This window comes from Macaca mulatta, chromosome 2 (genome assembly GCF_049350105.2).
Source record: "Macaca mulatta isolate MMU2019108-1 chromosome 2, T2T-MMU8v2.0, whole genome shotgun sequence".
Lineage (NCBI taxonomy): Eukaryota > Metazoa > Chordata > Mammalia > Primates > Cercopithecidae > Macaca > Macaca mulatta.
This window is the reverse complement of record NC_133407.1, coordinates 153,894,423-153,905,455: the sequence shown is the minus strand read 5'-3', so window position 1 is coordinate 153,905,455 and position 11,033 is coordinate 153,894,423. Positions and strand designations below refer to the sequence as shown.

At 44.0% G+C, this 11,033-nt stretch overlaps 1 protein-coding gene across 50 annotated transcripts in view; it reads left to right on the top strand.

The window, feature by feature from the left end:
• Nucleotides 1-532: 532 nt before the first annotated feature.
• Nucleotides 533-11,033, top strand: part of RBSN (rabenosyn, RAB effector) — a 28,942-nt gene continuing 18,441 nt past the window's right edge. For 9 of the 50 annotated variants that reach the window (XR_013414266.1, XR_013414265.1, XR_013414232.1 and 6 more), the window contains exons 1-5: nucleotides 533-638; nucleotides 1,361-1,516; nucleotides 2,898-3,073; nucleotides 3,320-3,634; nucleotides 9,134-9,274. Coding sequence is in view for 9 of the 50 variants with exons in the window: in XM_015130171.3 (XP_014985657.1) it covers nucleotides 3,487-3,634; nucleotides 9,134-9,274 (289 nt within the window). In the remaining 41 variants the exon portion in view is untranslated. Of the gene's footprint in view, nucleotides 708-735; nucleotides 1,172-1,360; nucleotides 1,517-2,897; nucleotides 3,074-3,319; nucleotides 3,635-9,133; nucleotides 9,275-11,033 lie in introns of those variants that run through there. The other 41 variants (XR_013414239.1, XR_013414233.1, XR_013414236.1 and 38 more) reach the window with 13 other exon arrangements.

Sequence of the window (11,033 nt, the reverse complement as noted above, 5' to 3'; positions counted from 1 at the left end):
TAGGTCCTGGCTGATCAATCGTCCTGCCTTTTGAAAATGCCATCTTTTCCACAGGTTTGGCCATGCTGTACACCCCCAGGATACACCTTCTCATACCAAGTCTCCACTCTCATGTGGTTCTATTCTAGGACTTTCCACCGCCTCCACGTCCCCTGAATATTTTTTCTGTCTCCAGCTCTCAGAAACTTTGACTCCTTGGCTGCTTTATTCTTTGTGCATATTGGTCAAGAGCCAAAGATCTACCGGCCTCAGCTTTCCCAGCTGTACAATGGGGTGCCGAGCCAGTGGCTGGCTTTGACGCGCTGCTAGATTGGAATCCGAGACATAAAAACCGCACAAAATTACCAAGTCCCACCTCCTCTCCCCGCCCCCGTCCCCGCCCTCTTTCGGAAAGCGCCTGCGCAGAAGCCGCCGGACCGCCCTCCACGATTCGAATCCGTATCCGCCCTTTTCGCTGCCTCGAAGACTCGGCGCTCGACAGGCGTTTACTAGCCTGTCTTCCGGTTTCGTCGCCGCCGCAGGCGCACCTGCCGAGTTCCGAGCGACCGATGGAGATGGCGGCCGCGGCTGTGTAAGGGACGGTGGAGGCCCGGGCCCGAGGACGGGACAGGCCTGCGTTTCCGCAGGAGCCCGGCCGGGTACAGAGGGTCAGGCCTAGTCTGAGGGACGGGGACACGACTCCTCCAGAACGGAGATGGGCGGGCCCTGTGGGTGTGGACCGTGTGTGGTTGTGGTGGGTGTGACGTGAGAGGTGGGAGATGCGGCTTTCAGGCCGTGCGTTTCGCTTGTGTGTGCTTGTGATGATTGGGCCCTGTGCGGTTACGCGGGGCATATACACTTGGGTTTCGTTGTGCAGCCGTGGGGGGAGTGGGTGGGTGCTTGTCTCCCGAGCGGTTGTTTGATTCTCTGGTTGTGTAAAGCTGAAGCGTTTGTGTTCTGAGTTCGTGTAGAGATGTTTGGAGTGTTTTGTGTGGTGTCTGTGCCGTGTGTGACGTTGTCATGTCTGCTCCACGGGGTTGAGTCGTTCGTGTTGTGTGTGGTCATGCGACGTGTGTACGTGGGTTGTGGTTGTGTGCGGTCGTGAGGGCGGGTTGAGTGCGGCTGTGGGATATGTCGTCGATGCGGCATGTGGCGGGGTGACATTCGTGCTGGATGTACGGTTGCAGAACATGTAGGTTTTTGTTTTTTACTTTTTACGTGATTTAAGAGTGCAAGGGGCTTGCGTATGTGTTCAGTTACGGTTGTGGGGTCCGATTCGGTGGTTTCTTTATGGTGTATGCTTAGTTATATGATTTTGGAGTTCATTCATTTGTTCGTTCTTTCATGGAGCTTTATTGTGCTTCTTCATTGTGTGTGCCAGGTACTGTGCTAAACCTTGGGGAGACGGCGAAGGGGAAAACATACAGAGTTTGTGCCCTCCCAGATTTTTCAGTCTTACTTGGTCACTTCACGTATGTACCTGCGGTTATAAATTGAGATGAGTGCTGTGAAGGAGAAGTCCATTCTGATGCTCTGAGTAAGAGGCATTTCTTTGAGGAAGTGAGGTTTGGGTTTGGGCTGAGGCGTGAAGGGTGGTTTTGTGGCATGGATGTGGTGGGCTTTGTGTTTGATTTGTGGTCGTTTGCGGTGAGTGCATGGGAAGAAAGGGTGCTGTCACAGTCAGCATTAGATGAACCACTGGCTGGGGAGGGAAGAGGCCAGACCTAGAGCTACTATATTTCAGTGGAAAATGTATGAAGTCACTGGGTTTCTTAACTAGAGGGGAAAAATAGGGTCCTGGTGTCTCATTTGTTTATTTTCTGAGTTGCTGCCACCCTTCAGCTTTGAGGACCAGGCAGTCCCTCCTCAGTGGTCTTCTACAGTCCATCCAAAGCTGAGGGTCACACACCCCCCCTCACTATATACTGTGGCTTGTAGCCCCAGGTTCTTGGGGAGAAATTTCTCTGCTTTTGTGGAATGGTTTTGTCTCAATTTCTCTTGTGACTGAGAGTCTTGATGAGGTGACATTGGAAGTGACTTTGCCATGGGCCAGTAAGACAGAGAATGTAACTTATTAAGCCCTGAAATGTTTAGACACCAAAGCCTTTTATTTATTTATTTACTTACTTTTTTGAGACAGAGTTTCGCTCTTGTTGCCCAGGCTGGAGTGCAATGGCGTGATGTCAGCTCACTGCAACTTCTGCCTCCTGGGTTCAAGCATTTCTCCTGCCTCAGTCCCCCCACTAGCTAGGATTACAGGCGCCTACTGGCTAATTTTTGTATTTTTAGTAGAGATGGGATTTCACCATGTTGGCCAGGCTGGTCTTGAACCCCTGACCTCAGGTGATCTGCCTGCCTTGGCCTCCCAAAGTGCTGGGATTATAGGCATGAGCCACCATGCCTGGCCAGCCTTTTATTTTTGAAGCAGTGAGAACATCAGGTTTGCTACTTAACTGTCACTTACTGGCTTATAAGATCTGTCAGGGTGCAGTGGCTCACACCTGTAATCTCAGCAGTTTGGGAGGCTCAGGCAGGAGGATTGCTTGAGGCCAGGAGTTAGAGACCCGCCTGGGAAACACAGAAAGAACCTGTTTCTATAAATAATTTAAAAACTAGCTGGGTGTGATGGCACACTTCTGTAGTCCCAGCTTCTTGGGAGGCTGAGGCAGGAGGATCACTTGAATCCAAAAGTCGAGGCTGTTGTGAGCAATTATAGCTCACTAGGTGACAGAGCAAGATGCTGTCTCTTAAAAAAAAAATCTAGTAAGCCCATTAGAGATAAGTGCTCCACAAATATAAATTTTTTCTTTTTGACTAGTAGGTTTCTAATGTTTCTCTTTAACTGACATTAGGAATTTTGTTTTTTTTAATGTTTTTATGGGAGATACTATGTCTTCATCTTTGCATTTCTAACACAGGTGTCTTACAAGTATCAAGAACTTAATATATGTGGTTGAATAAACAATCAAAGTAAACAGCATCAAGTAAAAACTTCTGCTTGTTGATAAGTACTTCAGACATTCCCCCAGTGGCTAAAGTGGCATATGAATTACGAAGTTGGGTCATTTGGAATGAATGTAAGAGAATTGCCAAGGTATTATTTGCTTATTTCAAGAATCTGTGTTTCCCACTTAATTGAGTTGTTGTTGTCCAGTGATGTTTTCACGTCTTAGGTTTTGCAGCTTGCTTGGTCTAAGGATTTGAGAAAGAGTTTGTTTTCTCAAACTTGCACTGAACAAACATTAAGTACCCTGTTGAACTGTGAAAAGAATGAAGAAAATACTCAATTGCTACCAGTTTGCCTGAATTGGCTTTTTTCCCTTCTTCTTTTCTTTCTTAGGCTCCTCCTACTCCAGAGAGGAAACCTCATTCAGGGCCATGAGGCTACTTCCTCACCGTCTGTGTGCTGCTTAAGCTAATGCTGTGGGAACTATGATTCCTTGGGAGGAATCAAGCTGACTCTTGGCATGAGATCCCTGCCTTCCTAGGGTTGAGAGCGGCACCGCCATGGCTTCTCTGGATGACCCAGGGGAAGTGAGGGAGGGCTTCCTCTGCCCTCTGTGCCTGAAGGATCTGCAGTCTTTCTATCAGCTTCACTCACATTATGAGGAAGAACACTCGGGCGAAGACCGTGATGTCAAAGGGCAAATTAAAAGTAAGAGGCAAGGACCTTGCTGGGTCATATATATACTATATAGGACCTTGCCTATACCCTGCTGTCATTGAGAGCTTTAACTCACGGGATAGTTCTCATCAGCTTCAGTGTTGCCTCGGGAATATGATAACAGTAGTAGCAAACAAATGACTAGTGTTTGTCATGTGCCAGGCATTTTCAGAGTCTCCCTGTTTATTTATTTCATTTAATCCTCACAATAACTGTGTGGCTGTGAGCCACATTTTGCACCAGACACAAAGAGATTAGATAACTTATCTAAAACCACTCAGTGAAACACAGTTTGACTTTGAATCTAGTAAATGTAATTGCTGTGATCTGGCTTGACTATTCTCTAACTACTAGCCTAATAGAATTTGGAGAGGAATTTCTTCCTTTGCTATGATGATGGAGGCACATTATGCACCCATTTTACCTGTCACAAATTTAAGCCTACCCACCATCCTTCCTTCCCCAACTGGTATCTTGCCCTCTGTAGCCCAGAAAAAGGAAGGTCGTAGTTGAAAAACAAAAGAAACAATCTGAAAACCTTGGTTTTTGAGCTTCCAAGAGCTCAGATCTGAGAGAGTTGTGGAAAGAATTTTTCAAAGGTAGTTTTGACTATACATATGTTTATTGTATTTCCTGGACATCAAATTCTAACCTCCAGATAAGATGCTTCTCCTCTGGGCGGGCACAGTGGCTTATGTTTCTATTCCCAGCACTTTGGGAGGCCAGTGTGGGTGGATCACTTGAGCTCAGGAGTTCAAGACCAGCCTGGGCAACATCGCGAAACCCACCTCACAAAAAAATTTTTAAAAAAACTAGCCGGATGTGATGGTGCACGCCTGTTGCCCCAGCTACTCAGGAGACTGAGGTAGGAGGATCGCTTGAGCCCAGGGAGGGCAAGGCTGTAGTGAGTGATGATCGTGCCACTGTTGCCTGGGCAACAGAGAGAGAGAGACCCTTTCTCACACACACACACACACACACACACACACACGCACAACAAAGATGCTGCTCCTCTGGAACTTATTTTTGTAGTTTTCAGCTAACTTGCTTCTCACAGCTGGCAGCATTTCTGAAGGCCATGAGATTAAAAAGTTCTGGATGCTGTATTCACAGTCTTTATTGGGAGGGAAAGAAAGGAATGACCATATATTTCTAAGTGTGCTTTGGCTTTCTGACAGGTGACTCATATGTACTTTGTAATCACATAGTTGTCCCTAGAGTCCCACTCTATCTCACTTTTCTGTTCAGTAAAAAAGAGTTTCTAAAAGCATAAACAGTTGCAACTTCTATCCAAAAACAACAAAGGCAAACATTTCTGAAATCCTGAGGGCTATGGTGGATGAGGTGGCTTCTGGCTGTAGAGGCTGTAGAGCAGAGCCAAAACTATTAGGAGGGGAAAAAAATGCTGTGCTTTATAGTTTTTAGAGTTTATTTCACAGACATTATTATTTCATCTGACTCTCCTAACAACTCTGCAAGAAGGTGATTGGTCTTATTTTATAGATAGTAAGTGAAGTGAGGCTCAAGAGATGTTGAGTTACTTATCCACGGTCACACAGGAATTGCAGAGCTAGGCCTGGAATGTAGGTCTTCTGTCATCTCTATGTCCAGTGCTGCTGTTTGCATGTGACATCACAGGGTGAGAGGCCCCGTGTTTCAATCACAGCGTGCATTGCAGCTTCCTGGAGGAAATGAAGCAAAAACAAAACTGAAAAACCTGATTATGTAAGTTTCCTTTGCCAACCAAAGGAAGAGCCTCCATCATTTTCAACTAGCTTCCAGTCTTGGTGTCAGCTGAACTAAGTCATATACAATGCCATTGCTAAAACTGGTGATGCCAGTGGGTAGAGAGGTTAGAGAATGTTCCCCGATTCCTTCACTGACCCTTTTTTAAGAGGAAGAGTGTTTAAGGTTATTTAGAGAATACAGATACGGGAATCTATTTAAGGAATACTAAATAGAATGGAAATTTTGTGCCTTATGAAAGAAACTTGAAAGGATCCTTGGCTGGGCACAGTGACTCACACCTGTAATCCCAGCGCTTTGGGAGGCCATGGCGGGAGGATCGCTTCAGCTTAGGAGTTTGAGAACAGCCTGGGCAACATAGATCCTGTCTGTACCAAAAAAAAAAAAAAAGAGAAAAAAAAATTTTTTTTTTTAGTTAGCTGGGTATGATGACATGCACTTGTAGTCCTAGCCACTTGGGAGGCTGAAGCAGAAGGATCCCTTGAGCCCATAAGGTTGAAGCTGCAGTGAGCCATGATTATGCCACTGCACTCCAGCCTGGGCAGCAGAGTGAAACTTTGACTCAAAAACAAAAAACAAAATAAAGTTACTTCAGCCAGGTGCAGTGGCTCATGCCTGTAATTCTAGTACTTTGGGAGGCCAAGGCAGGAGGATTGCTTGAGCCCAGGAGACCAGACTGGGCAACATAGCGAGACCATCTCTACAAAAAAATTATTTAAAAAAATTAGCCAGTCATAGTGGCACGCACTGGTAGTCCCAATTACCCAGGAGGCTGAGGTGGGAGGATCGCTTCAGCTTGGGAGATCAAGGCTGTCACATTCTAGCCTGAGCAACAGAGTGAAACTGTCTCAAAAAAAAGAAAGAAAAGATCCTCTTGGTTTACCCTTTATCTCCCACCCTGCCCTACCCCCTGCATCTCTACCTCTAGTACTACTAATGATCATATCTTTAGTTAGAAAGGAATTCTTGATTATGTTGCAGTTTTCTGCATTTCAGAATCAGGAAAGTAAAGTTTTAAGGATTGACATGAAAGGTTTTTTGAAAAGCCCTTTAGAAAGCAGATTACCTCTCCATTTGGTCTTTTGATTCTTAGAAATGTTATGACATGGTTAGTTTTAGGCAAGTGAAAAGTTAAAGCCAAAAGAGTGAACCTTAGTATTAGTTTTTGGGGGCAGTTCAAAAAAGAAAAGATAGACTAGTCATTAGGAAAAAGTTTGTGGATTCGAGACCCAGTCCTGGTTCAGCTCCAGTTTAGCCCATTTTCAGTAAGTAGAAGAAAAGATAGCTGAAAATTGACTGTGGCTTCTTGCTTTGTTATTGTTTTTAAAAATATATGGGATTATTCTTAATTGACCTCCTGTGGAAGGGCTATGTCCATTCTGGGAAGATTGCCAGGTAGTTTTGCTGTCTCCTAATGTGGTTAATGGTATAGATTGCCTGTTTAACCTGATACTCTAGTCTTGTTTGCAAAAATGAATTGTTATTTGCTAACTCACATTCCTGTTTGCTAGACCCTTTGTTCACATCAGGCAGTTTCCTCTCCCCTGTTACTAGAAAAGACTACTTTAGGCCAGGGACAGTGGCTCATGCCTTTAATCCCAGCACTTTGGGAGGCTGAGGTGGGTGGATCACCTGAGGCCAGGAGTTTGAGACCAGCCTGGCCAACGTGGTGAAACCCCGTCTCTACAAAAAAAATACAAAAATTAGCTGGGTGTGTTGGCATATGCCTGTAATCCCAGCTGCTTGGGAGACTGAGGCAGGAGCATCCCTTGAACCCCTGGGAGTCAGAGGTTGCAGTGAGCTGAGATAGCTGCCATTGCATTCCAGCTTGGGTGACAAGAGTGAAACTGTCTTAAAAAAAAACTACTTTAGTGCATTTTAAAGGATGTCCTTTTGTTTTGGTATTTTTCCAGTTTGGACAAAGCTGTCCCACAGTGACCAATAATCAGAAAGTTTGCTTATTGGCTTGACTGTATTAAAAGAAGACGAGTGTATTCTTATCAATCTCACCCTCTGCCTGTGAGCCTAGGCAATATCTCTCCAAAAAAAAAATTTTTTTTTAAATTACCTAGTTATGGTGGTGCACACCTGTGATCCCCAGCTACTTAGGAGACTGAGGCAAGAGGATCGCTTGAGCCCAGGAGATCAAGGCTGCAGTGAGCTATGATTGTGCCACTGTACTCCAGCCTGGGTGACAGAGCGAGACCCTGTCTCTAAAAAATAAATAAATAAAAGGTAAAAGTAATGATATCATTTTATATTCAGTCTGATATTTTCTACTAGATTCTGGTAGAAGAAAGGAGTAGCATTCATCCAAGATTAAAGAACATTCATGAGAGAGCAAGAGCGACTTAGAACTGAGAATTCTTTTTTTGCCCCCGCCAGCTGATTGTTCAGTTTAACAGGTGGTTCTCTTCACCAGCACAGGTGGCAGAACCCATGTTCTGCAGAGGCATAGTTTGTGAATCAGCACTAGCTGGGGAGAGCTGGAGCTCTCATTTCAGACACATGAGGTGTTTACTTCCAGCCCTGCTGTTATCTGTAAGCTCTGTGATCTTGGGTGAAGCAAATTCTTCCCCGTCTTTGATGTCGTTTCCTCATTTGTAAGTAGGGCTGTCACCTGCCTTATAACATTGTGAGCATGAACTGGCATGATGTATTTGCAAGCGCTTTGCATTGTGCCTGGTACATAAAAGGTCTAAATATAGGAAATGTTCATTTTCTCTTCTTACCAAATCTGGTTCAGTTTGTGTTATGTTGTAGATGTTATATCTGTTTCTTGAAGCTTTTTGCAAATATTCTCACATGCATTCAATAAGTGCGTGGGCAGTAGTGGGGAAGGAAGAACTCTGTGTCAGGTTAAGCCTATGGGGAACACCAGTCCAGGGATGGAGGTTTAGCTGAATCCCATCCTGGAGGTAAATGAGAAGAATTTACTCATGAGTTTCTGGGGTAAATTAATTAGTACTATAGGACTTGGTTTTTAAAAAACTTTATTTTAATTGAGGTATAGTTTTTAAGTGTACACTTTTATTTTATTTTAAATTTTTTTTCTTTCTTTTTTTTTTTTTTTTGGTGACAGGATCTCATTCTGGTTGCCCAGGCTGGAGTGCAGTGGCACAATCTCAGCTCACTGCAGCCTCGACCTCCTGGGCTCAGGTGATTCTCCCACCTCAGCCTCCCAAGTAGCTGGGACTACAGGTGCATGCCACCACAGCCAGCTAGTTTTTTGTATTTTTAGTAGAGATGGGGTTTTGTCATGTTGCCCAGGCTGGCTTGAATTCCTGGACTCAAGTAATTCGCCTCCCTTGTGGGATTACAGGTGTGAGCCACTGTGCCTGGCCCAATTCAAAAAGTTTTAAAAAATATATACCCACTTAACCACCACTCCAATTAAGATAAAGAAGAAAACACTTCCATCACCCTGTTTTCCTCATCAAATTTGATTTTAGCACTTTTATTTAATTGTGCTCTTAAGTTTGGCAATGAGCAGTAATTTAGCCCATATTTCGGCCACCTAAACCAATTTAATGCTAATACTGACTAACCAGTGTATTGCTCTGTGGTATTTGTAGTATAGTGTTTGTGTGCTTGTTCCTGCATTTTACTTGGGATCTGAATATTTCTGGTGCATTTTTAAACAAATGATAATTACTTTGTTAACTCTTGTTTTTTGAGATTTCTTTTGACTCTTTACTGGGCGTTCTTCATGGTTCATTTGGATTATTTGTTCCATTTTTCAAGGTCTTGTCCAGAAGGCTAAGAAAGCAAAGGACAGGTTGTTGAAACGAGAAGGGGATGATCGAGCAGAATCAGGGACCCAAGGATATGAGTCTTTCAGCTATGGAGGGGTTGATCCTTACATGTGGGAACCCCAGGAGCTTGGTAAGAAAATTCATTTATTCATTCAGCAAGTGGTTATTGAGCATCTGCTATGTTCTAGGTAAAGTTTTAAAAGTTGAGGAGGCATCAGTAAACCATAATGGTCTAAGCTTCTAATGGACCTTATGCCCTTGTTGAGGGGAGAAAATGGAAGAGAACCAGCTGAGCATCCACTTTGTGTTAGGCATTACATTAAATGCTTTATACCCGTGGTCTCGTTAGATCTTCACTGCACCTCATGAGAACCTGCCCAGGGACAAACAGTGAGTAAACTGCAGAAGTGGGGTATGAATCCATATGTCTCGGACATCAGCCTAGGCACAGAGTCCATTAACGAATCTTTCCTCTCACATAGGACATTATCTGCCCAGTGACAGGCACTGGGTTATGCAGCTTACTTTTTTGAATAATTATAGTACCATCTACCTACTTTCACGTTTCTGGGATGATAAAAATTCTCTAAAATTTATTGTGATGATTGTACAACTCTTAAAATCCTAAAAACCACTGAATTTGCTTTAAATGGTGTATGTATGTGAATTATATCTCAATAAACCTATTTATCATGCCACACACACTTAGTTGAACTATCTAATCTTACATATCTGTGTTTTTGTTTTTTTGTGGGTTTTTTTGAGACAGAGACTCACTGGGTCGCCCAGGCTGGAGTCCAGGGCTCCATCATGGCTCACTGCATTCCAGGCTCAAGTGATCCTCCTCAGTAGCTGAGACTACTGGTGCACACCATCACACCTCGCTAATTTTTGTATTTTTTGTAGAAACAGGGTCCTTTTTTGCCCAGGCTGGTCTCGAACTCCTGGGCTCAAGTGACCCGCCCATTTCAGCCTCCCAGAGTGATGGGATTACAGGCGTGAGCTACTATACTTGCCTACATATCCTTTAACCATCTAATGATAACAGTCATTAATATAATAAAATATTTTCTGTCCATGAAATGGGTAATTATTCCTTTATTTATTAATTATTCCCTTGTGATTTATTAAATTTTCATGTTTATGATCTTGTTCACCTTTCACAAAAGCCTTGTGAAGTAATGATCCTTTTTCCCATTTATAGATGAGGAAACTGGAGCTCTGAGAAGGAAAGCGAAATTCACCCAGGCTTATCTACTGTACCTTTTTAGTGCCGTTATAGAAGATGTCTCTTTGAATAAGAAAAGTCCTACAACTGTGCTGTCCATTCAGTAGCCACCAGTCATGGGCTACTTAGTATAAATAGATTAAAATGAAATAAAATTAAAAGTCACTTCTGTACCACACACTAACTACATTTTAAGTGTTCTATGTCCACTTGTGGCTATTTGCTACTGTATTGGAGAATGGAGAAAATTGCTTTAAAAATAATACTATACAGCCGGGTGTGGTGGCTCACGCCTGTAATTCCCCAGCACTTTGGGAGGTTGAGGCGGGTGGATCACAAGGTCAGGAGTTCAAGACCAGCCTGGCCAATATGGTGACACCCTGTATCTACTAAAAATACAAAAAATTAGCCGGGCATGGTGGCACATGCCTGTAATCCCAGGTACTCAGGAGGCTGAGGCAGGAGAATTGCTTGAATCCAGGAGGCGGAGGTTGCAGTGGGCCAAGATTGCGCCATTGCCCTCCAGCCTGGGTGACAGTGAGACTCTGTCTCAAAAAAAAAAAAAAAAAAAAAAAAAGAGGCCGGGCGTGGTGGCTCAAGCCTGTAATCCCAGCACTTTGGGAGGCCGAGACGGGCGGATCACGAGGTCAGGAGTTCGAGA